This window comes from Protopterus annectens, chromosome 17.part0 (assembly GCF_019279795.1).
Source record: "Protopterus annectens isolate FY-2018-M chromosome 17.part0, PAN1.0, whole genome shotgun sequence".
Taxonomy (NCBI): domain Eukaryota; kingdom Metazoa; phylum Chordata; order Ceratodontiformes; family Protopteridae; genus Protopterus; species Protopterus annectens.
This window is the reverse complement of record NC_056751.1, coordinates 54491208-54517896: the sequence shown is the minus strand read 5'-3', so window position 1 is coordinate 54517896 and position 26689 is coordinate 54491208. Positions and strand designations below refer to the sequence as shown.

The window sequence follows — 26689 nt, the reverse complement described above, 5'->3', positions numbered from 1 at the left end:
TTCTAAACGCATTTCTGGATATGCCAAAATTCAAAATGTTGACTCTACAGCAACTTCTGCCCATGCTGGGCAAGAAGGCTTGGTTTGTGGCTTTAGACCTAAAAGAGGCATACCTGCATGTCCCAATCAGACAAACATGCAGAAGAAGATACCTTAGATTCACAGCTGGCTCAATGCACTACCAATTGTCTGCACTGCCCTTTGGCTTATCTACTGCGCCCATGGTCTTCACAAAGTGCCTGGCACCAGTAATTGCATTCTGCAGACAATGAGGAATACAAATATATCCTTACTTGGACGACTGCCTCATTCAAGCAGAGAACAAGGACATTCTACTACAGCATCTGGCGTTTGTAAAGAGATTTCTAACAGGCCTAGGGTACACAGTCAACGAAAAGAAATCAAAACTAGTACCCTCTCAAGAGATAATATTCCTGGGTGCAAGCTTAAATACAACTGCCCAGATGGTTTATCTCACGCCAGACAAAGGCAACTGACTACCTATTTCAACCTGTTGGCAACAAAGGCCCAGTTATCTGCAAGAAAAATTCTGCAGGCTTTGGGTTTCATGGCATCCTGCATTCTACTAATTCCATATGCGAAACTGCATATGAGGAAACTTCAATGCTACCTAAAAAGTGTTTGGACTCAACATTGCCACAGTCTGGAAACAATAATTACCCTCATTTCCTTCCTACAACAGGAGTTTCGTTGGTGGGCGAAGGCTTGTCACCAGAACAAGGGACAGCCATTTACTTTACCCCCAGCCAGGCAGACATATTAACAACGGATGCATCAGATTATGCCTGGGGGGCCCACATGGCAGGAAGATGTATTCAAGGCACATGGTCTGAAAACCAAATGCATCTACATATCAATCAAAAAGAGATGCTAGTTGTTCAGAATGCCCTGACAGCCTTCAAGGACCTACTTCATCCGGGACAACTACTGATAAAGACAGACAACACCACGGTCATGTGGTATATAAACAAGCAGGGAGGCACTCATTCTTACCCCCTTTGCAGACTAGCCATGACTTTGTGGGACACAGCATTGACTTACTAAGTACATCTGCAGGCACAATTCCTGTCAGGAAAGATAAATACTCTGGCAGACGAAGTAAGCAGAAACCTCATGGATCCCCACGAGTGGAAATTGGATCCACAAGTCTTCAGCATGATAACAAGGCAAAGGGGATGCCAGGATATAGATTTATTTGCCTACCCTCACAAGTACCAACTAAAAGGATTCTGCACAAGGACTTATCACAGACAAGCATGGAAAGTAGACGCCCTATCTTTCAGCTGGAAAAGCTTAGCAGTATATGCCTTTCCTCCAGTGCCTCTCCTCCCCAAGGTACTCCTAAAGGTCAGACAAGAGAAGCCACAGATGATACTGATTGCCCCTGACTGGCCCCGCCAGCACTGGTATCCATTCCTAAGGAACTTGTCTCAATGCCCAGCTTGGACCTTGCCTCAAGTACCTCATCTGCTATCCCAACAAAACAACCAGATCCTGCACAGCCAACTAAAGACCTTAAATCTGGCAGCATGGCGGATAATGTAGTGATACAAAACGCGCCTCTCACTAAAGCTGTAATGGATGTCATTTTGGAGGCCAGAAGGCCTTGTACCAGAAAATCTTACGCTGGAAAATGGAAGAGATTCTGAGCTTGGAACCAGGCACAAGGTAGTGACACAGCTGTACCAAATATTCCTCAGATTTTGCAATAAACTGAGATGTGGACAAAGGCCTATCCTTTTCATCAATTAAAATTCATGCCTCTGCCATTTCGGCTCATTACAATACAGAGCCACCAATCTTTTCTCATCCCTTGTTAAGGCAGTACCGCAGAGGAGCCAAAAACTTAAGGCCTCCAAGGAGATCACCAATACCTGCATGAGACCTCAATTATGTTTTGGAAAAACTCACTCTGCCTCCTTTTAAGCCAGCCGCTACTGCTGATATAAAGTTTTTATCTTGGAAAACAGCTCTGCTCCTAACAATAACCTCTGCAAGACGAGCCTCAGAGCTACAGGCACTCATGGCTGTGGAACCTTTTTATCATTTTGTATCCAGACAGGGTTTCTCTGAGGACAAACCTGACATTTATGCCTAAGGTAGTGTCCAGTGTGGCCCTTAACAAAACTATTCATCTGCCTACTTTTTATCCAAACCCACAGAATAAGGGGGAGAAAATTCTGCATTCTTTGGACATACACAGATAGCTACGCTTCTACTTGAACAGAACCAAAGCTTTCAGAAAGACAGAGCAACTACTAGTGGCATATGCTGCAGGATCACAAGGAAAGGCTATCTCAAAGCAGACTATTTCAAAGTGGATAGGCCACTGCATTCGTTTCTGCTATTCACAACATGGCAAGCCAGTGCCTAAGGGCATTAGGCCACATTCAACCAGAGCAGCAGCCACTTCAGCAGCCTTCCTCAGGGGAGTACCAACCAAAGACATTTTAGAGGCTGCTACCTGGAGTTCAGTGCACACCTTTACAAAGCACTTTCATTTACCACTCTACTCTAAATCCAGGGCAGACTTTGCCACTGCAGTTCTGCAGGGCCTCATAGCCGCTCCTAATGCCATTTAGCTCCAGCCTCCCAACCATAGCTTTGGGATTCAACCCAAGTGTAATGACTGCAACAGTGAAACACGAAGAACATAGTACAGTTGTGTACACTTAACATAAACGTAGATGTTTGAGTGTATTCACTGTTGCAGTCCAGGTTACCCACCCACCATCCCCCATATCTTTGCTGCAACCTATCTGCACTTCTCTAATCTATACAACCTATGTGGTGTATTTACTTGTAGATGAAGGTGTTGTATATTTTGGTGCATGCATGTTTTATTGACATATTTTTAGCCTACCCTTTTGGGGGCACCTGACATCTGGGGCAAGAAAAACTGAAGAAAATGGTGTCGGCTGCATCTTTTATACCCCTGGTGCACTAACGTCAGGGAAGAGGCGATAGCAACCGACGCCGGACCTAGACTTTGGAGTTCACACCGACTGAGGGTAGCCTGCCAGCAGGATAACCCAAGTGTAATGACTGCAACAGTGAATACACTCGAACATCTACATTTATGGTAAGTGTACACAACTGTACTTTCTCTGCACTGCCTTTTGGCTTGTCTACTGCGCCAAGGGTATTCACAAAGTGCCTGGCTCCAGTAATTGCATTTTGCAGGCAAAGAAATATTCAGATATATCCATACCTGGACGATTGTCTAATTCAGGCATTCTTCTAAATCATCTGGCGTTTGTAAAAAAAAAAAAAAAGGTTCTAACTTGTCTGGGGTACACCGTAAATGAAAAGATATCACAACTGGTACCCTCTCAACAGATTACATTCCTGGGTGCAAGCTTCGATACAACTGCCTAGATGGCTTTCCTCACGCCAGAGAAGCAAATTCAGTTGGTAACTACTTCAAACAAGTGGCCACAAAAACCTTGCTATATCTGTAAGCCTTGGGGTTCATGGCCTCCTGCATTCTATTAATTCCATATGCAAGACTGCATATGAGGAAACTACAGTGGTACTTAACAAGTCTATGGAGTCAACATTGTCACAGCCTAGAAACAATGCTTCCTATCACACCTTGCCTATACCTGGAGTTACTATGGTGGGCAGAGGCCTGCCACCAAAACAAGGGACTGCCATTCACACTACCCCCTGCTGCCCAAACCCTAACTACAGATGCATCAGACTATGCATGGGGGCTCACCTGGCAGGGAAGTGCATTCAGGGCAAATGAAACCCAAATCAAATGCATCTACATATCATTCAAAAAATGTTAGCTGTACAGAATGCTCTTGACAGCCTTGAAGGACTACATTCGTCCTGGACAACACTACAGTTATGTGGTACATAAACAAGCAGGTGGGTACACATTCCTACCCCCTCTGCAGACTAGCCATGGCATTGTGGAACACAGACTTGAGCTACCAAGTGCACCTACAAGCTCAATTCCTACCAGGAAAATTGAATACGCTGGCAGACAGACTAAGCAGAAATCTCATGTACCCACACGAGTGGAAACTGGAAACATGGATTTTCAACATGTTGACAAGCAAATGGGAGAGCCCAGACATAGATCTATTTGCCTCCCCCCAGAACTACCAGTTGGACAAATTTTGCACAAGGACTCGCCACAAAAAAGCCTGGAAAGTGGATGCTCTGTCCTTCAGCTGGAAAAACCTATCCATCTACGCCTTACCCCCTCTACCTGTACTCTGCAAAGTTCTGTTAAAAGTCAAACAGGACAAACCAAAAATGATTTTGATTGCTCCAAACTGGCCACGTCAACACTGGTACGCACTGCTGCACAGTGTGTCACAAATATCTCCATGGCACCTGCCTCAGACACCTTCTTTGCTGTCTCAGCAGGAGAACCAAATTCTGCGCCATCAGCTTCCAACATTGAACCTTGCACCTTGGCTAATCACTTAAATTCATCCTTAGCATCCCTTAGCAAACCTGTGATGGATGTCATCTTGCAGGCGAGAAGACCTAGTACTAGAAAATCTTATGCTGACAAATGGAAAAGATTCTGTGCCTGGAACCAATCTTTAGGGATGAGCACAGCAGCGCCCACTTTACCTCAGATTTTGCAATACTTGACTGAGATGCTTTACAAGGGCCTGTATTTTTCCTCTATTAAAATCCACGCTTCAGTTATTTCAGCTCACTGTAACTCAGAACCACCCCTCTTTTCTCATCCCCTGCTCAAGCAGTATCTCAGAGGGGCAAAGAACTTGAGACCACCCAGGAGAGCTCCTGCCCCTGCCTGGGACTTTAACTTTGTTTTGGAGAAACTCACTCTACCTCCTTTCGAGCCAGCTGCTACTGCAGACTTACAATTTCTTTCTTGGAAAACAGCCTTCCTTTTAGCAATCACTTCAGCTAGAAGGATATCTGAATTACAGGCACTTATGGCAGTGGAGCCTTTCATCATCTTTCATGTGGACAGGGTATCTCTGAGGACCAATCCATCCTTCATGCCCAAGGTGGTTTCCATTGTGGCTCTTAATCAGTTCATTCATTTGTCAACCTTCTTTCCCAATCCACAGAACAAAGGGGAACGGATTCTGCATTCCTTGGATGTGCACAGACAACTTAGATTCTACTTGGACAGAACTAAATTTCAAAGAAAATCTGAACAATTGCTAGTAGCATTTGCTGCTGGGGCAGAGGGGAAGGCTATTTCAAAACAAACCATTTCTAAATGGATAAGCGATTGCATTCATTTCTGCTATAAGCACCATGGAAAACCTATCCCCCAGGGGATCAGATCTCACTCCACCAGGGCTGCATCTAGTTCTGCAGCCTTTCTCGGAGGTGTTCCTACCAGGGATATTCTAGAAACTGCAACCTGGAGTTCTGTACATACTTTCACCAAGCATCATCATTTACCAATTTTCTCTAAATCCAGAGCTGGCTTTGCCACTGCTGTCTTGCAGGGCCTTATAGCTGGTCCTAATGCTGTATAAATTCCTCCTCCCAACCATAGCTTTGGGAATCTACCCAAATGTAGTGACTGCAACAGTGGAACACTAAGAACATAGTACAGTTGTGTACACTTACCATAAATGTAGATATTCGAGTGTATTCACTGTTGCAGTCCTGGTTACCCTCCATCTAGCCCCCTGTTTTTCTGTGACTATACCTCTACCTTATTTTACTATGCTTAAAAGCCTTTTTGGTGTATTTGATTTTGATTGGAGGTATATTTTTGTGTTTTTTAATTTTATTTGCTTCCCATTAGTGTGGCACCTGACATCTGGGGCAAGAAAAACTGATGTAATGGTGTCGGCTGCATGTTTTATACCCCTGACGACCTGACGTCATGGAAGAAGGGACAGCAACCGACACAGGACCCAAGACTTTGTTAATCAGGCCGACTGAGGGCAAGCTGCCAGCTAATTACCCAAATGTAATGACTTCAACAGTGAATACACTCGAACATCTACATTTATGGTAAGTGTACACAACTGTACTTTCTTGCTGTCTTACATTTTCTGGCTTCAGTTTTTCAAGAAGGGTCTAGATTTTTCACCGTCCAAGTCCAGTTAGTCATTTCCAATTATTATACTGGAGGCAACACTTTCCCTCTAGCTTCATCCAAGTTATGCAAAGCTTCCTTAAAGGCACCTTTTTGCTTAGACCCCCAGTTAAAGACCCTGCTCCACCCTGGGATCCTAAACTATTATTGCAGAGTTTAACTATGCTTCCCTTTGAGCCTTCAACCAAGTCTGATCTCAGGTTTCTTTCTTGGAAAACAATCTTTCTAGTGGCCATCACTTCAGCGAGGTGAGTTTCTGAACTCCAAGAGCTCTCGTAAAAAATCCTCTTCTTTGATTTTCCGCAAAGATGGTCTCTTTACATACTAATACATCCTTTATGCCCACAGTAGCCTCGGAGGCAAATATCAACCAAGTTATCCCTTTACCTGTATTCTTTCCAAAATTTTCTAACAAGAAAGGGTGATTACATGCTTCTCTTAGATGTAAATAGACAGCTTTGTTTTTATCTTCAGAGAACAAAGGTTTTTAGAAAATCTGATCAGTTTGTCCCTTTGCAACTCAGTAGATTGGGAAGACCAGTTTCCAAAGTTACAAGTTACTGTAGCAAAACAGTTAACAGATTGCATTTGCATATTATTTGCTTATACTTAATGAGGTTTGTCTTTGTCAGGACCTCCAAAAGCTCACCCTACAAAATTCATGGGTACTTCATCATCTTTCTGGTCCAGAACCTCCATCGATGACATTTGTGCTGCAGCCACTTGGTCCATTGCACATACCTTTATTACTCATTACAAGTTGGAACTCATTTCCAGAGGCAGAGCTGCCTTTGGTTCTGCAATACTCCGTACCCTCCTTCCATGAGGGCCACCCAAGGTTCTCGTAGCTGGACACACTGTCCCATTAATCGAGGAATGAATGAAAATGACAACATCAGATATAAAAGTTATGTACTCACCATGACTGTGTGTTGTCCATTTTCCTTCTTCCTCAACCTCCCTCTTTCCCCCTCACCTTTTATTTTGGGAGCTACCTGATGGACATATTGGAACCCTTGTTCCTGTTTGAGCCCCTAACTTTCCTTTATTTTTTCCCTATTATGTGGGCTGTAACAAATCTTTTTTATAAGTAGCATATAAAACATGGCATAAACTAAATTTTCAATCACTCAATTAAATAACTGAACATAGAATTTAATTTTAATTTTGTATTTACCTGCGTAGATAATCCATCTAGTCTCCAGAACCTTAGTTCTGTTCCTGATGTCTCCCAATCTACCACCAATACCAGGCAGTACTCATCAATTTAAATTTATGGTTATAAAGGAGACTAAACTAGATGATAGAGTAGGAGACATCAGGATCAGGATGAGGGCTGGCACTGGGAATGGCTTGAATGAAAAAGTTCCCATCAGACCGGTACTCAAAGCCAGACCACTACGTAGGTAAATACAAAATTAAAATTAAATTCTTTGTTCAGTTATTTAAATGATTGAAAATTTAGTTCATGGCATGTTTTTATAGGCATTTTTTGATGCACATATTACTATTGCTTTATATATTTTCTGTATATATTATATATGTATATATTTATACATATGTATACTTGTATTTTATGTGTATTGGTTTTTAACTTAACAGCTCTGCTTGTGCTTTAAGATGACCTCAAATATTTAATTGCTTTTGTCTGAGGAGGAAGTGAAGTAAGTATTATAAAAGGGAGATTTTTTAGGTTGTATTTGAACATCTGAGGAAGCATTTTTTTTAAACTGTGAAAGCACTTATGTTTGGCAATTAAAGCTTTTTGTTTTAAACTGGAGCCATCGTGTAGTTCTACACCACTTTTCTTGCTTTTTGAAAAAAAAGCTGTACTGTAATAAATTTTCAGAATAATACTAAACACAACCCTAAAAAATTTGGACATCCATTAAAGAAATTTTACATCTCATCCAAAAATTCAACACAAACACCTCTCCTGGATTAACTCACCACTCAAAACTGCAGTCTCCTATTTTATAGATAGTACAGCATCTGTAACTAAAGATTCCTCAGCATCTAATCCCAACTCTGCCCAACAGCCACTTATCACCACATTCACTTTCACCTTCAAACCTGTGCCCACATCCTATGTAAAACTACCGTAAAGCAAACTTAAACCATGCTCTTCTTCAGCTGATGACCTTGCAGGTGAGTACCTAAAAATAGCAGCCAGTAGCATTGCCTATCCTGTCTCGATCCTTATAAATTGGTCATTCCAGGAATATCACGTTCCCTCTCTCTGTAAAAAGTCATGCATTATCCCTCTGCACAAAGGAGGTAATTTAATAGACATTAATAACTTTTGGCCTATAGCAATCTTACTTCCTCTTGCCATAATACTTGAAAAATGTATTCAAAAACTATTGCTAGACTACTTCCTGCGAGAAGAATTCTTGTCCCTTACACAACATGGCTTCCGTCCTACCCGTAGTACTAGCACTACCTTTCTAACATATAGAGATGTTGTCAATAGATCTAGAGATAATGGCAAACTAGTCTATGCCTTATTTATAGACTTATCTAAAGTCTTTGACACAGTTTGTCACAACAAACTTCAAATGTCCTAACTAGGTCTCTCTCAGCACACCCTTCTTTGGTTGAAAAGCTGCATGTCCCATTGCTATCAGCCAGTAAAATGGTGCTCCATGCTCTCTCCTTAGCTCCGTCACCACCGGTGTATCCTTGGTTCCCTCCTCTTTAACATTTTCACCAACACCCTCTGTACATCGATACAACAGGCCACCCTAATACAATACGTAGATGATTCAACTCTCATGTGCACGTCTGACAACATGGTACACATCCAAAAACAATACACATGAAAAAACAAAATTTAAAGTCCTCTGTCGATAATACAACCATTGAAGTCACTTCTCATAGCAAATTTTTAGGGGTGATGGTGGATGATTTTACATTCGACGTGCATATACAAAATTGCATAAGAAAAACTCATCAAAAACTAGGGATGCTTTACAGAGACAAAAACTTTCTCACTGGGTCAACTAAAACTGCACTTGCCACTACTTCTCTCCTCCCCAGTCTTTTTATGGCTTGCTAACCTCCAGGCTTCACAAAAACTAAAACTTGAACAATGCTATAACAATGTTGCTAAATTTGTAGCAGATATTCAGAACCCACCACTAGAACTGCTTCATCGACTAACGTATACACAGCATCTTACCACCTATAAAATTATCCAACATCCATCTGTCTGTCCAGTGCTACAAACTATTCTGCACAACTATGTTCCCAGTCAGTCACTGCGATCCAGTGACCAAAAACTCCTGTCTAGAAACCTATCAAGTCTGCTTGGGCATTGTTTGTACTTGTACAAGGTTGTTAAGGCCTGGAACTACTTATCTGTATCCATCATGTCAATGCCTTCCCTTCCATCTTTCAAAACCACTCTGAAAGACTTCCTAGCTAAAATCTGCCTCTATTCTTGCTCAAAACCAGGATAAACTACATCACTAAATGTGAACAAGTAACTTTTCATTCCTTTTACTTTCTTACTCTCCCTTCTTCATTTACTTTCTTACTTTTATCAAGTTCTCTTCCCTGACTCTCTAAATATACCAGAAGCCTGTTTTGCCCCCTCACTTCATATTTCAATTCCTGTTTGTATTAGACTAACTTATTTTTAGTTTCCCCTACAAATTGTCTAATTTTTTTCTAAATATTAAATTATTGTCACTTAACTTGTATCGATTCTTAACCAGTGTTTTTATATCACATCCGTTTTGTTTCAATTATTTTTAACTGCAGATGTTTTTATTTTTGAAGATTGTAAAATGATTATTTTTAAAATGTTTTGTAATAATTTGGAACTTTTCTCCCCAGGCCTCCATTGAAAATGGGCTTCTACTTAGTTGGGCTTTCCCAGAAATCAGATGTCAGTAAATAAATAAATATAGGTAGATGTACAAATGTAATTCCTCAGGTTATCTCACCACCATCCTGAACACAGGTAGCATATCCATCGGACTGATTGTCATTGGTACCATTGTTTCACATGCTCAGATAAATGCCCTGATGAGAAACCTTCCTTTATATTTCTTAACTGATTTTTTTCTTCCTGGTATTAGATGTCAGCTAGGAGGGGTCAGAATGAGTGTGGTAGGCAAATCCCATTCAAAGACTTGCACACACCCAGTGTTTCTTTTACTTAAGAGAAACAGTACTACAAAGCTTGTTCAGTCTGCCAATCCTTTGTACTTAAGACCTTGTGGTCCCATGTGTCTTTGCATAATACTTTCAAGGAGAGCCAGCATCTCAAACACTTGGCCCAGTCTAAGATGGCAGATTCAGCTTCCCTGGACATACTAATACTAAAGAAAAAGTTAAAATACCTAGAGCAGAAATGTAGTTAGCCCTTTCTGACTCTGATGTACCCACTGAGTTTTCAGAACCTGAGGTACGTCCGATGCCTCCTCAGTTACCCTCTGGAGGCTGATATGGCATCTGAAGACTTGATGACTAAGGATTTCAGATACAGAGGTGAACCGCTAATTATATCAAAGGGACCAGAGGGCATACCTCATATCCAGATTAGGAAAGAGATCCTAGGTAAACTAATAAAGGTACATCAGGGAAATTAACCACCCTTTTTCATACAGGAGGGCATCACATCAAAAAAGTGTCAGAAAACTAATGCATGTTTCTCCCCCCCCCTCAGCCACCTCCTCCTCCTAAGGTGAAGGATTTGCTGGATCTCTCTTAAGGTTTGCTTTAAGGCCATTTTGGCTCTGTAGCATCTGTTCTCTTATCTCACGTTCTCCACTCCTCAAAAGATGGCTGTGGATTCATTGAAGATGAGGAGGCTTCTGATTCTGACCATTCTGTTGCCCACTCCTGTCAAATTTACTTTCCTGTCCAAGTCCCTTCGGATGATGACTCCCATTTCACCTGATTCTACAACAGACTATGCTTTTGGATAGACTCCTAAATATGATGAATTAGTTTGAGTGGGAGTTTAGGCAGATCTCCAAGGTGCAGAAGAGATACTACAACCTTTTGGAAAAGTACACCCCAGTTCCTTCCTGCACCTGCTGTTCTTGAGGCTTTTTTGGGTGCTTTTCATTCCACTTCAGTTGCCTTTGACTCCCATCCTCCAGCTTCCAAAAGACCAGGCAGATTGTATATGGTCCCTGATGATCGTTTAAGTTTTTGTTTAAAAATCCTGTGGTGGACACTTCTGCAGTTTCCCTCTCATTTGGTAAGCCTTCTAAACTCCTTCCCAATGCCAGTGCCCCTCCCTTCAGTCAAGAAGAGCAGGGGTATGGATAGGTGGGGTAAAAAAGTTTATACGTCTCTACTTTGACATTCAGGGCTACTAATTACCAAACCTAGATGACCAAATACTTTATATCCATTCTCACTCCTTTAAATAAGGTACTGGTGGGTCTGCAGGGTACTGATTCTAACAAATGTTACCATTACTTAATCAGACTACACAAGTGGACGGATGTAGCATTAAATGTAATTATGATGCTGTAGCTGCCTTGTCTAGAGTAGCTGCTACGGGCTCTGTAATCCATAGGTATGCATAGTTAGATGGCCAATGTATACCTGAAGACAAAAATAGTGAAGTCCGTTTTAGAAAAGGATCTCTTGTTTGCCTCCCAAGCTGCCAATATTTTCAAAACCTTTCAAGAGTGGGGTAAAACCATGAAGGACTGCAGGCAGCTTCTGTTTCACCTGTGTACCTAGGTATAAGAGGAATTACCCAACCAAACCTACTTCTTTTGCCAGAAGAGATCCCAGGCCTAGCTAGAAACACAGGAAGGCTCCCAGAAAGAGATTCTCAGATAAACCACAGAGGAATGCCTCATCTGGAAGGCCTACCTTTAGGGACATGTCTCTGTGACTGACTGCAACCTGCTAGTCCGCTGCCCTACCCTGCTCCTCTCAAAAAGGCTAACCTAATCTTTCTCCACCTGGGAAAAGATTACCACAGGCATATGTGTGTTATCTATCTTAAAATAACTGGTAACTGGTATGCCATGTCTTTGATACAGATTCCCCTACTCTAAATGACATAACCTCACCTGCACACAATTGGATTCATCTCCTCCCACCCATTTTATACGAACTGTGGGCACAAGACAAAATAGACCTAGTGCCACAAGAATTGGTGGGAAAGGGGTTATACTCCAGACTTTTCCTAGTGCTAAAAAAGAAGGGCAGTGGAGACCCATACTGGATTTATTCTTAAAGTGCCAATTTTCAAAATGTTCTGACTGCTCACGCTGGTATTTTTCATTCTTCAGACTTTTTTAGTATCCCTAGATCAAAAGGATGCTTACCTCCATATACAAGTTTGGATCCCTTGTATGAGATTTTCAGGTGTTGTACTGGGTCATCTATCTTTACTGTCTGTTTACTGCTTTCTCTTTTGGGCTTTCCACAGCCCCAGGAGAGTTTTCACAAAGTATCTGGTGCCAGTGATCACCTTCTGCTGAACCAGGGAATTCAGATTTTTCTCTACTTAGACAACTTGTTAATCCAAACTACTTCACTACAAATTCTGCTACTGTATTTCCAGTTCATCCTCCTCCACCTCCTATCTCGTCTGGGCTTCAGAATCAACTACAAAAAGTAGTTCCTGCAGCCATCTCAGTATCTAGTTTTTCTGGGCTGCAGGATGGACACAGAATGCAGGCCTGTTTACCTCAAGAGAAGGTGCATAGCCTTACAAACTACCACAACATTGCATCCATGAGACAGTGCCCAGCAAGGGAGATTCTAAGGGCTCTGGGGTTCATCACAGCAATTACCCCTATGCTCCTCCTAGCCAGACTGCTTATGAGGAAAATATAGGGAACCTGAAAACACTTCAGTACTCTCATCCTGTGGACAGTGATTCTCCTTTTACCCCATCTCAGATGGGAGCTCTTATGGTGGGAAGGATCAGGTGAAACTCAGCCCAGGGCTTCCCTTCAGTTCTCTAGCCTCAATTCAGGAAATGCACACAGATGCCTTGGATGAGGCATAGTGGGCCTGGACAAGTACCCACTGTTGCTAAAAGAACACATCAACATTAAGGAAATGGGGTCCCTCATCCAAGCTCTTTAGGTCTTTTCACATATCTGGAAACCAGGTACCCTATGAGTGTTCACAGATAACAGAATGTGATGTATAAGCAAAGAGGGACCAGTTATCACCAGTTGTGCAGACTGGCATAGAAAGCCTGGGGCTTTGCCACCCAAAAGCAGTGTGTCTCTCTCAACCACGTACATCCAATCCCAGGACAGTGTGTTGGCAGAGTCTTGCAGGTCTTTGGAGGACTCTTGTGAGTAGACCCTGAACAGACAGGTTTTCCAGGGCATCCTTCACCACTGGGGGCTCCTCAGATAAACCTGTTTGCTTCAAAGACCAACAAACAGCTTCCATTATTTTTCACCAGGGACTCTTGCCCCTCAGCTTGGAAGACCGATACTTTCTCCTTTCAGTGAACAGTGAAGATGTTCTTCGTCTTCCCTTGCTGCAGTCCTGACATACCAGAGAGAGAGACGCCGGGTCATGGGCGCTTAGAGGACGGTGCAGGTTGGCGTTCTGAGATTTTCTCCAAACCGGAGTTTCAGACCGAATACAGAGTTTTTTCTTGCCTCAGTATTTAACCGGATGTCAGAAAAGTGAATAACTGTATTTCTTGTGGGAAGCAGATAGATTATCATACATTGTGTATACCTTGTTTAGGGCCTGAGCACGTTAAGAGGAGGCTTGATTGTGCTAGGTTAGTGTTTGGGAAGCGTTGTAATTATACTTCATGCCCGGATGCTCCGGCGCCTGCCATCTAAGAAGCGCGCAAGGACAAAACAGTGAAGGGGTGAGGAACCGCAGTCCCGGAGCCAGAGGTTTTGCCAGGAGTCTCTATGGAGTCTCAGGCAGATACTTTACTGTTACAGGATGTGCCTCTCAGGAGGTAGGCCAGGCTGAGGGGCTTCTCAGGTAACTGTTCTTCCTCTCTTCCCAAGGTAGTTAGGGGCCCTCCTTCTGTTGCCAAAGCTTTTAGAGGAAGGCCAAGTTCAGCTTCTGTAGGGGCTTCTCCTAGCATTTCGGGCTCTGTGCCTAAGAAACATATGCTTAAAATGGCAGAAGATTTGATTACTCTGATTAGAGGTTCTATGCCCCACCTGATAAGAGGCCTAGGTGGAACAGGAGTTTGATAGTTTTGAACAGTGTTCACAGGCTTCAGAGTCTTCTGTGGAAGACTTGCCAGAGTTTCCTACTTATTCTGATTCTGATGTGGATGATTCCACTCCTTCAGCTTCTCCTCCTGAGGATTTTTCATTTTCAGAGACTCTTCACTCCATGAGGGAGCACTTTAAATGGGAAGGCCAAGATTACTCTGACTCCAGGAAAAGGCTTAGGAATTCTTGTTTTGCCCCAGCATAGGCCCTTAGCTATTCCTCCTGTGTTGAATGTGGTGGAGGATGTTTTTGCAGAGGCTGCTCTGAACCCTGATTCCTTGCCTCCTGCTCCTGTTAAGCCTGATAGGTATTATAGGGTGCCCAAGCTCATAAGTATTTGTTTAAGAGTCCCAGGGCGGACCCAGAAACTGTTTCTCAGGGGCCTAAAGGTGTTAAAGCTTCTGTGGTTAAAAATCCTGTACCCTCTGATAAAGAGGCAAGGGCTTTGGATAGGTGGGGTAAGAAAGTAAATACTTTCCACTCTAGCCATGAGGGCGTTGAATTGTCAATTTCATATGCTGAAATATCAGAATTATCTCCTTTCACAATTGAAATCTAAGGTGGATGCTTTAGGTATTGAGTGTAAAGAATTGCTGGATTTGGTTCATGTGTCTGAACAAGTGGGTAAGCATTCTTTGCAGTGTGGTTTTGATGCTGTTCAGGCCTCCTCGAGGGTGGCTGCTACTAGTTCTGTTCTTCGCAGACATGCATGGTTGAAGGATCAGAATTTAGCTGAGCATGTTAAGACCAGGATTTTGGATGCTCCTTTACAGTCTGATGTGTTGTTTGGACCGCCTGTGGAAGCAGTTTTAAAGAAAATGGAGGACAAAGCTAAGTCTATGCAGACTGTTAAAGATTTTTGCAGGTTTAGTAGAAATTGGCCTGCTAAGGTGGACATATCCTGCTTATGGTTCCCAGTCTAGATCAGACAGTTCACCTGCTCAGACTTCTGGTGAGGGCAGGGTCAGTCCTTGCAGAACCAATGACCTGCCTTTTCAGCTGCCAGTGGACTCTCGCCTGGCAGCTCCTTTGGGAGGAAGATTGTCTCTTTTCAAAGAAAATTGGGATTTAATCACTCAAGACAGATGGGTGCTGGATATCATTCATCACGGGTACAGATTTTATTTCCACACAATGCCCCTTTCAAAGGCATGCCAGTTGTTCCTCCTCCACAAAGAAAAGACGCTCACAAGCAAGTTTCTCAGTTACTCCAGATAGGGGCTATTCAGCCAGTCCCTGTGTCAGAAATTTATTCTCGCCTGTTCCTAGTACCAAAGAAGGGGAACATGTGGAGACCAATTTTGGATTTATCTATCCTCAACACTTATCTGGACATTCCCAAGTTCAAGATGTTGACGTTACAGCAACTGTTACCTCTGCTGGGCAAGGATCACTGGATGGTAACTTTGGATCTCAAGGAAGCTTACCTTCATGTGCCCATAAGGCTAAGTTGCAGAAAGTAGAGATTTTCATTATCAGTTCTCTGCATTGCCCTTTGGCTTATCTACTGCGCCAAGTATTCACAAAGGTTCTGGCTCCAGTGATAGCTTACTTCAGGCTTCAAGGCATTCAAATTTATCCTTACTTGGACGACTGCCTGATTCTGGCTCAAGAAAAGGAACACCTTCTACAGCATCTGGAATATGTCATAGCAGTGCTAAGATGCCTAGGGTATTCTGTGAACGAAATAAAGTCCAGTCTAGTACCCTCTCAAGACATGTGCTTTCTGGGTGTGAGACTGAATACAGCAGCCCAGATGGCCTTTTTAACCCCGGACAAACAAAAGAGTCTGTCACTTTACTTCCATCAACTATCTCATCAGTCCGTGCTGACTGCAAGGACAGTCCTTCAAGCATTAGGGTTCATGGCATCTTGTATTCTGGTGCTTCCCAATGCCAAACTGCATATGAGGAAGCTGCAATGGTATCTCAAAATGTATGGACACAGCACTGCCAAGATTTGGACACTGTCATTCAAATAATACCTTGCCTTCAAAAGGAATTCTTGTGGTGGGCTCAGGAATGTCACCTAAACAAGGGACTCTCTGTGACCCGCCAGAGGCGAGTCAGATTTTAACGACAGATGCCTCGGACACTGCTTGGGAGCTCATCTAAATGGAAAGTGGATACAAGACAAGTGGCCTGCCAGACTACAGCATCTACATATCAACATGAAGGAGATGTTAGCAGTCCAGTTTGCATTGATAGGAGTTACTTCTTCCAGGGCAGGTGTTGATTCTGACAGACAACACAACTGTCATGTGGTACATCAACAAGCAAGGGGAACACATTCTTATCCTCTATGCAGGCAAGCAATGATTTTATGGGAGACTGCGTTAAGCCTGCAACTGACTCTTCAGGCAAGGTTTCTGCCAGGAGCACAGAACTCCCTAGCAGATGTATTAAGCAGACAAATCATGGATCCCCACGAGTGGAAACTGGATCTTCATGTATTTCAGAAATTGACAGTGTCATGGGGAACTCCAGACATAGATCTGTTCGCTTCTCCACTAAACCACCAGCTGCCAAAGTATTGCACAAAGGGGTTTCATCACACAGCTTGGAAAGTGGATGCTCTGTCTTTCAGTTGGAAAACCTTCATGTCTATGCCTTTCCACCTCTACCTCTTCTTCTAAAGGTATTACTAAAGGTCAGACAGGACAGGCCAAGGATGATTTTGATAGCTCCAGATTGGCCTCGCAACACTGGTACCCACTTCTAAGGAGTCTTGTAAAGAAGCCTCCATGGCCTTTACCTCTGATTCCTCATCTGTTATCTCAGAAGGACGGTCATCTGCTCAATGTCAAGCTTCCATCTCTTCATCTCACAGCTTGGCATATTCTGTGTTGAAGCATGGTAGGTCTCAGCTTCCTCAACAAGTTTTAAATGTGATTATGGAAGCTAGAAGGCCTAGTACTAGGAGAGAAAATGGAAGAGATTTTTATTTTGGAGTACAGCAAAGAATTTGGAGATTTCAGAGCCTAATTTGAGTATGACTCTTCAATATCTTACTGAATTATTGGACAAAGGTTTGTCTTTCTCTTCCATAAAGATTCATGCTGCAGCAATTTCAGCTCACTATGATTGTGACCCACCTTTGTTTTCGCATCCTTTGTTCAAGCAGTTTCTTAGAGGGGCAAAGAATATAAGACCCCCACGTAGAGCTCCTACTCCTGCTTGGGATCTCAATTTTGTGTTGGAAAAACTTACTCTACAACCTTTTGAGCCTGCAGCTACTGCTGAATTGAAATATTTGTCATGGAAGACTGCTTTTCTGTTGGCTATTACTTCTGCAAGAAGGGTGTCTGAGTTGCAGGCCCTTATGGCAGTAGAGCCCTTTTGATTTTCCATAAGGACAGGGTATCATTACTTCCTTTATGCCTAAGGTAGTTTCTAGTGTGGCTTTAAACCAAACTATTCATTTGGATCCTCAAAATAAAGGGGAAAAGATTTTGCACACTTTAGATGTACACAGGCAATTTATTATTTGAGCAGGACTAAAGATTTTAGGCAGTCTCAGCAGTTACTTGTTTCTTTTGCTTTAAGTTCACAGGGCAAGCCTGTGTCAAAACAAACTATTTCTAGGTGGATTGGCTTTTGCATTGCATTTTGTTATTCCCATCATGGCAAAGAGGTTCCAGCTGGGATTAGGCCTCATTCCACTAGGGCTACTGCCACTTCAACAGCATTTCTAAGGGGGTGGCAACTAAGGATATTCTGGAGGCAGCTACTTGGAGTTCAGTGCATACTTTCTCTAGGCATTATCACCTGCCTATATACTCTAAGACTAGAGCTGGTTTTGCCACAGCTGTTTTACAAGGCATGTTGTCAGCTCCTGCTACTTTATAATTTGCCAGCCTCCCTTACCTCTGCTTTGGGATTCGACTGCAGCAAGGGAAGACGAAGAACATAGTACAGTTTTGTACCTACCATAAATGTAGATGTTCCCTCCTTCCCTCTGTGTTTCAGGGTGGTTGTGTAGGTGAGTTTACATGCTTATATTTTTGTATATATTACTGTATATATTGTACATGTTTTTGGTGCAGGTTGTTTTGGGACTTGTCTTTTGGGTCTTCTGACATCTCCAATTGTCAGGACTGCAGCAAGGGAATCCTCGAACATCTACATTTATGGTAGGTACAAAACTGTACTTTCTTCTACACCCCCCCCCCCCCCCCGTTACATCTCATTCCAGGAGTTCTTGTGAAGGTCAGAAAGAAATACCAAAACTTTTAGTGATTCCCTTTTGGCCAAGACAGCATTGTTTCTCTATTTTTCTTCTTGCCAGGGGCATATACTACAAATTGATCTTGCACAACAAAAGGGGTTACTGCTTCACTACAGTCTCATTCCTAAACTTAACTCTGTGGACGATAGGATTTTAATTCCTTACAGGCATAATTTTTCTAAGGATGTTAAGTTTCTCCAAAAAGTAAGGTGACCCCCCTCCCCCCCCTGAAAAATCTTACATAGCCATATGGAAGAGTTTCTCTTGTTGGTGCCAAAGGAATGGACAGGACCCCAACCAATCAAGGATACTTTCTGTTCTGAAATATCTTTGTGAACTTTTGCATGCAGGTCTGGCCTATTGTTTTAGCAAAGCCCACCTGTCAGCCATCTCTGCTTTCTTGCCTGTCACTCCCTACTTATGTCAATATTTGAGGTGAAGTGATTCCTTAAAGGGGGTCCTGCATCTTATACCACCTAGAAAGCTCATTGTCCCTACTTGGAACCTCAACGTTGTGCTGCAGAAGCTCATCATACCGCCTTTTCAAACAGCAACATCAGCAAACCTCCAATTCTAAACCTGGAAAGCTTCCTCCTTCTGGTCCTCACATCAGCTAGGAGAGTTTCAGAACTTCAGTCACTTGTGGCCATTCTTCACTTATTTTTTTACAAAGATAGGGTGGCCTCGGGGCTAATCCTTCATGCCTAAAATAGTGAACAAGCGTCCTCCCTCTCTCCCACTCTCCCCCCTCTCTCCTGGTGCCAGAGCAAAGCAGCCTCTGGAGCTTTCTACAAGAGAGTGGATTATAGGTCCATTCTACAAAAGAATGGATTCTAGGTCTATACTGGAGGCTTCCACCTGGTCATCTTTGCACACTTTCGGTAAACACCACAGAATAGATGCCTTTTGAAGCTGCAGTGCTCCTTTCGCTAGATCAGTCCCATCTATCCTCTTGGACAGTTCTACTGCCTTTTAACCAATCACCTGTACTTTCCCTTTAGCTTTGGGAATAACCTGTGTATTACGAATACTGCAACATTGAGTTCATTCAGGTCCTAGTACAGCTGTGTAACAACTTAGTGTAACAGTAGATGTCTTGCTGATCACTGTTATATTCCTTTCCCCAACCTCTTTCCTTTCTGTACTTTTATTTTCTCCTTACTCCATATTTCTCCCTCAGTTCCTGTCCCATAGGAAACACCTTAGAACCAAGGGGGCTTTCTTACCACTTCATACTATGCCCTTCCTAGCTGACCAGTTTTTCTCTGTCAGGAGTCTTCAAGCCACTGACATGGAGATAGTCTGAGGAGGTGTGCTTTTACATCTGCCTGTATACCCCTACTCTTGCAAGCTGAGGTCACATGTCAGACTTACGATACTGGGAAGGTAAGACTTTGGTACTCCATCTGGACAACAGCCGTGATAACCTATTTGTCAGGAATACTGCAACAGTGATCAATAGAACATCCTACTGTTATGCAAATTCTTACACAACTGTGCTTTCATATCTGCAGTGTTTAATAGCCAGATGATGTTGTACACCATCCGGTAAAGCTACCCATGTAGCTAGTGGCAAGCTGTCTGTTACTCTTTCTAGGACATTTATGTAGAACCTAAAGCCTTTGATGTTTTCTTCCATTTAAGAAGTGCTTATTCTTGCCTTGCTTTTCAGAAAGGAGTGAACAACTGTATGTATAATTCTGTAAATGTGAAACCCTCATAATTCTGCTAATTATATTTACTTTAATTCTACTCTTTAATGTAGGTCTGCACAGTAAGAGCAAATGAGTTGGTGAACCACATATCCATGGAGTCCTTGCCAGAGCACCTTGGAGGAACATCAAAAATTAGTCATATAGCGTGGATTCAGGCTTGTGTGAATTCCACTCGAGGGCAGCCTAATGGAGATTGCATGGACAATCTTTTTAATCTTTATGCAGAACAAAACCCTCTAACTGATGGGCTGAATTCAAACTGTACTCAACAGTCTCCAACAGACAATACCAAACTTTTACATAACCATTACCATGAGACCAGGACTAGTAAATTCCATACAGATTCAGAGAGAGTTGGCAATTGTCAGCACTGGAATGGCTCAGCAGGTTGCATGAACTTTGAATGCTCTGACAGAGATTCTGCTGTGAACACAAATAGCAGGATGCCACCCCCTCAGTCTGCCACACCACCTGATACACCTTTATATAAGAATATTCCAGAGGGCTTTAAAGTTCCCCCATTGCCACAGAAGTCACGCCCACTGCCTTCATCCATGGAAGTGTCTATTCACATGCCAGAAGAAGGTGGAATGACGGTACATGAACTTGTTCAGTATGTAAAGAATAAGAAGAAGAAGGGTATTTTTCTTGAGTATGAAGAGATTAGGAAAGAGCCTCCAGCAGGAACATTTGATGTCTCCAAGTAAGTTTTATAAGTTCCTTAAAAAAAAAAAAAAAAAAAAAAAATTATCAACCCCAGAAAAAAGTACCCCCTCATGAAGCACAACATAGACATCCTTGGGTAAAGCTGTTGTGGCACTACATTAAGTTTGCAACAACAATAAAATGAGAGTAGTTCTGTTGTGAAAGTTAAATGTATGTTTGAGTATAATATATTATTTTAATAGGGGGTTCAATCTGAATATGATGTCCACATTGCACACAGTGGAAATGTTAACAATGTAGTTTCAGTAAGAGTTCCATTTTTTTGTGCAGAGTGTTGGAAGTAAGTTGGATGCAAGCCAATGCTGGATTGAAAGCAACTCCTGAATTTCTCTCTCCCATTATTCAAAATGAAAGTGAAGGTGCTGTTAATGGGTGTTTTGTAATTAGAAGTGTAAAGTAAACTGATGCTTTATATAACAAGATGTTTTATGTCTGACAACTTCCAGCCTGCTTAAGGAGCATTAAGGTAATATTTTGTCCTGTAACATTGTAGGTGACCACATTAAACTAATTGGGTGAGGGCCTGTGCATGTGAACTCATTTAGGTATCCAGTGAAACCCTGTCTTGCCTCCACAGACCATCAGGCTTGGTAGTAAAATAGTATTGTGGTAGTGTGGGCAAGAAAGAGACAGCATGACTGATAGGAAAGAGAGCATGGATAAAGGAAAATGTGACCTGTTAAGTGAAGAAACGGAGGGTAAGGAGGATTAATGGACACAAATTGAGCCAAAAAGTGACAGTGATGGAAGATCAGTGTTTTTGGGACTGATTGTAACATAAATGTGGAAAATGTTTAAGTTTAGCTGGGATGTAAACTTATACTAGCAATACTGTATGCAGTTGAAATGGGGGTTCGGTAACCATGCTCCTTCCCTTAGCAAACAGCCTGCGAAAATGCAACAGTGCACCTGGTCAGACCAGAAAAAAAAAAAAACATTTGGCTGGTAGTGCTGTGTAAAGCTCAATAAGAAACAAGAATGGGCAACACAGACTGCTTACATTTTAGAATTGTGTTACTGTAAAGCTTTTGTACTAGCTCGTTTAAGTCTCCACAATAAAGTAATGGGCCCAAGTACTTTATATTGGTGAATTGCCATGGTTTGACAGCTGTCAAACTAATAGATAAAATGGTAATTGCCTTCCCAAGTTGTATTCCTAATTGCTTTATTTTTAGTTAGAAGCAAGCACACTTAGGATGCTGTAGACCTGCAGTATATTTATGTCAGACATCAGAAGTTCATAGTTAAAGAAAAAAATTGTAGTTCTTGTCGTGGAAGGTGGTTGTTTCATAGTTGTCAAACTGCTATTATTTTACTCTAAATAATCATTTGTATAAGTAACTAGTGTAGGTGCTCTTTCACCCCCTGCCAGCCAAACAGATACACACACTAATGCAGACTTGTGATCAGATGCATTAATGGTTATCTAGCCATTTTTAAAGGTGTATTATGTGTAGTACTCCACCACAAGTAAAGGAAGGAAGGGACAATTTCTTACAAAAAAAAAAGAGACTGGGGAAAAAACATGAAGAAGCAGAAACATCCTTTAACAGAACCACATAATAAGCAAAAAAAAACTTCTGTGTCTGTGGTGAGGGGCCTCGCAACACCTCTAGGTAGTCTATCATGTTACTGTAACACTCACCCTGCTGAACATTATTGCTAACTTCACCAGGCAGGTGAACTATTCCTACTGGACCCTTGTCTTAGGGTGAAGACAAATAAATGTAATATTCATACAAAGTAGAGTAGAGGCAGGTATAAGATGGTGACACTTGGCTCCATTAAAAGATTGGTACGGAACAGTAGTGCCATAACCAGTGAAATTCTTCAGAGGTCTCAAGCAAGGTCTTGGAGCAAGCGTAGCTAGTGCATCAAGAGCCTTTTAATAGTTAGCAAATCTGATTCTTCAAGAAGAATCAGTGTGCCATATCAAGACCAAAGAAGCAGTAACACTGATTTAAAGTCTACAGAAATAATAAAAGTTAAATGGAAAATTGAAACTTAAAAGGTTTCTGCTGCTTATAGATGAAATAGTAGGATTTATTTTCTGTAGTTAAGCAGAATGGATCGGAACAGCAGAATATACACAAGTTTAAATGGAAGAGAAGATGCATTGTCAAAGTGGAAAACGAATTTGACTTTGTGTTTATTATTGGGGGAAAAACAAGAAAATGTATTGCATTCTTGGTATGGGAGCAGAAATTTTGATGGGAACTTGAATATGCTACCCTTCAGCCCTCTCCAATAAAAATGTTGATTCATATGTATTTCGCCATGGAATAAACACCACTGCTTTACTCAGTCAAGGCTAAGTGGCTCCCAGTACAAGCCAGGTCAGATCTACTTTTTGGTTCCTTACTCTTCAAAATACTCTGACTTGACACCCCTTATTTCTGTTTTCCAAACTTTTTACTGCCTCTCAGACCTATAACCTAAAATGCCAAGCTAAAGCCAGTCCTTGTGTACAAACACCTTCTATCAGACTGCACTCTATTAAGCCATTGCTTCCATGTACTGGCTCCCAAACTGTGCTAGTCACTTCTCCTGATTTTACTGATCAAATAAACTACTCCTTGTTCAGGCTACAGTTCAAGCAGTACTTGATAAAACAGTTTGAATGCAACTACAACAAGGCATTCACCTAAACCAGTATTTCCAACTGTGTCGTACCTTTACCTCCCACATACATGATCCACTTGGTTAACTTAATCATCCTAAACCATTCAGCTTTACTTACACCATTAGTGGTCCAAACCAACTATGCATAATCTAGTCCCCCTTTCATCTTACTGGTCTTTAGTAACATTTCTAACCTAGTAGCTACTACAGCTGTATCTCCACCACTTCCACTCTTTAACTTTGTTCTCTCTCTATTCTATTCCAGTTGTGTAACTGCATAAATTTGGCTTGTTAAATATACTATGCATATAGTATTTGTCAGATTTTTTTGTGCTTGCTCATCATTGTAAACCACTGATGTTATGTTGTCCATATCTTGCCTTCGTTCTGTTTGTTTGGGTTCGGAGCCAGTCCTCGGCTCCGACTCGTCAGTATGCTATAGCTCGAGAGCTTTTACTGGCTCGAGGCTAGACCCTATCCCAGCATGCCTAGCGGTAGTTACCCAGATCCCGTTTGCCGCTTGCAGTGTCAAGATTGCGTATACTGGCTCAGGCAAACTGTATTTTCTATTTGTTATATTTTTGAAAAAAAATTTTCTTAATTTATCTTCTAACTTGTTATTAGTAGTTGTAATTCGTTCTTCTACCCTCCCTATCCCGTCCGAGTGACTTGCATTTCTTGGAAACTAACCTTTTTTCTCTCTGGCCTTTTTCCCCTCTTTTAGACCCGTTTAACTTAGAGGGTTTGTCACCTTTTCTTGCTTTCTTTAACTTTTAAGGCATTGCTATTTAAGTTAGAGGCTGTCCTTAGGTGGGGAGTTCGCTGTTTAACTTGGAGGCTGTCCCCCCCCCCCTTCTCTTCTTTCCTGTCTGTTTAAAAAAAAAAAGAGAGAGAGAGATTTTTTTGTCTGTTATTGCCTAGTTATCTTGTAGTAGTTTTTTTCTCTTTGTCTAGCGTTACCTAGTGCTGTTTGTCATTATCTCTAAAAATACTGCCAAAGAATCGAAACCTTCGGGTTTCAAAAAGTGCGATTTGTGCTGTCAAAAGATGTCCCTTACAGACGGGCACACGAGTTGCGTATATTGTTTAGGACCTGTTCACCTGCAGGATTCATGTTCTATTTGCCATGCATTTAGGTCATGAGTCCTGCAGGAGAGGAAAAACAAATTAATCTTCAGAAGTTTACTGAAGGGCCCCTTTGATGCTGCTATGGAGGGGACTCAGCCAGCAAAAAAACTGAAAAACCCAAGCCTTCATCCTCTTTGGCTCTGAGTTCGGACTCGTCTAAGGAGAAGGGCAAGCTACAAGCTAAGTCAGACCCGACAAGACACTTTCACTTACGGCTTCATCTGTGTTTTCGAGCCAGTAAGGTCCCACAAGCGTTCCAGGTCTCCAGCGTTAGAACCGGTGTGGTCTGTTCCACAGTCTCCTTTATTACAATCTGTGGCAGGCAGTCACCGTTCTTCAATCCATTCCTCTCTGTCATCCAAGAGCCTCTCGGATGATGATGTGGAGAGGGTGTTGAAGAGGCTTCCTAGGACACCAGCATTAGCAAAAATACTTTCGGGCCCATCCCAGACGGAAATGGTGCAGGCAGCCCAAACAACACCTGTCTCGATTCCTCCTCCGACTCCTCTGAGTTCGGAGCCGGAGTGTATGGAAGTTGTAATGCTGGAATCGGTGGTTCCAGTAATCTCCTCCGGTCTTTCGGTTCTGACTACCGCTCCAATCCCCTCGATACCCACTTCTGTCGAGGGATCTGGGAGCCGAAGCTCCCTCGTCGACTCCAAGGAGGGGAGCGGCATCAGACCCTTGTCCGACCCTACTCTCCCTCTTGGAGCTTCAGCACAGGTCAGCTCGGCAGGACAGCTCGGCTCCTACATCGGCCTCGGAGTCTTCACCCTTGGTTCGGAGGAAGTCTCCAGCTTCTTCAGAACCGGAGACTCTTTCGGGTCGGGACTGTGATGCCTTCGGGGTGATGAGGAGTGTGGTGTCTGTTGAGACAGCTCCATCCTCATCTCCATTAGCTCCTTTGCCTTCGGTGCCGATGTCTGCCTCTGAACCTCCCCTCTGCCCCAAGCGTAGGGAACCCATGCTCCAGGGTGCCCCATTGGGCAATCCCACCTTTTCTGAAACCTCCCCTGAGCCTCCTTCGGAGGAGGATTTGCAAGAGGAAGCATGTGGACTCTCCTGAGTCCTTGACATCAGACACAGACTTGGATGACTCAGAAGGGTCCCCACGGTCCCTCTCTGAAGATGTCTCCTTTTCAGACATCTTAGAAATCCTTAGATAGAGGGGTGACTGGAAGTCCCTTGCACCTTCTGAAGATGAGTCAGTGTACCTGGATGCATTCGGTTCCTGACCCTCCACCTCTTGGGTGTCTCCTCCTTTCGACTTGCTATTAAACGTAGTGAGTCGAATGGAGTGGAGCTCTCCAGACCCGATAGAACCAGTTCCGCGGAGGCCCAATAAATTCATTACAGCCCCTGTAGACAGACTCTTCTTATCCAAAGGTGTTCCCATTGATGCTATGGTGGTGGCAGCAGCCACCAAGAAGGAATTAGCGGAAACTTCATCTGCCGAATAAAGAGTCTCGTACGATGGACAGATATGGGAAGAGTATGTTTTCTTCCAGTGACCTTTACACTCAGGTCGCTGAACTATTTGTCCCACTTTACAAGGCTTCAAAGGGATCTCCTGAAAGAGTTAGGAGATACCTTACAGGATCCTACAGCTGCGGTTGCCTCGGACAAGGCGGCTTCTCAGCTTGCGACCTTGACTTCGGTGGTCAACTCCTCCATGTGGCTAATTTCTTACACAGCCGATGGGGCGGGCAGGGTGGCAGGCACAGGGATGGCCTTATGTAGATACTCCTGGATGCGCCTTTCTCATTTTGCGGAGCCCTTCAAATCTTCCTTTACCAGCGCTCCCTTTGACGGCTCGTCCTTATTCGGGCCTCAGGTAAAAGAGACTCTTACCAGGTGTGAACAGGATGGCAAAACTCTCTCTGCCACGGGGAGTACGTTTTTCTGCTCCATCGAGACCTTATCCTGAAGGCCAGAAGAGCGGGAAAATGTGGTTCCGGAAATCCCACGGAGCTTCGCCTGACACACGTGGAGATTTTTCC

At 42.8% G+C, this 26689-nt stretch overlaps 1 protein-coding gene across 1 annotated transcript in view; it reads left to right on the top strand.

The window, feature by feature from the left end:
• Positions 1 to 26689, top strand: part of LOC122791399 (tyrosine-protein phosphatase non-receptor type 9-like) — a 594700-nt gene that overhangs the window by 272389 nt on the left and 295622 nt on the right. The window contains exon 6 of the mRNA XM_044059141.1: positions 20264 to 20916. Coding sequence (XP_043915076.1) covers positions 20264 to 20916 — 653 coding nt within the window. The remainder of the gene's footprint in view (positions 1 to 20263; positions 20917 to 26689) is intronic.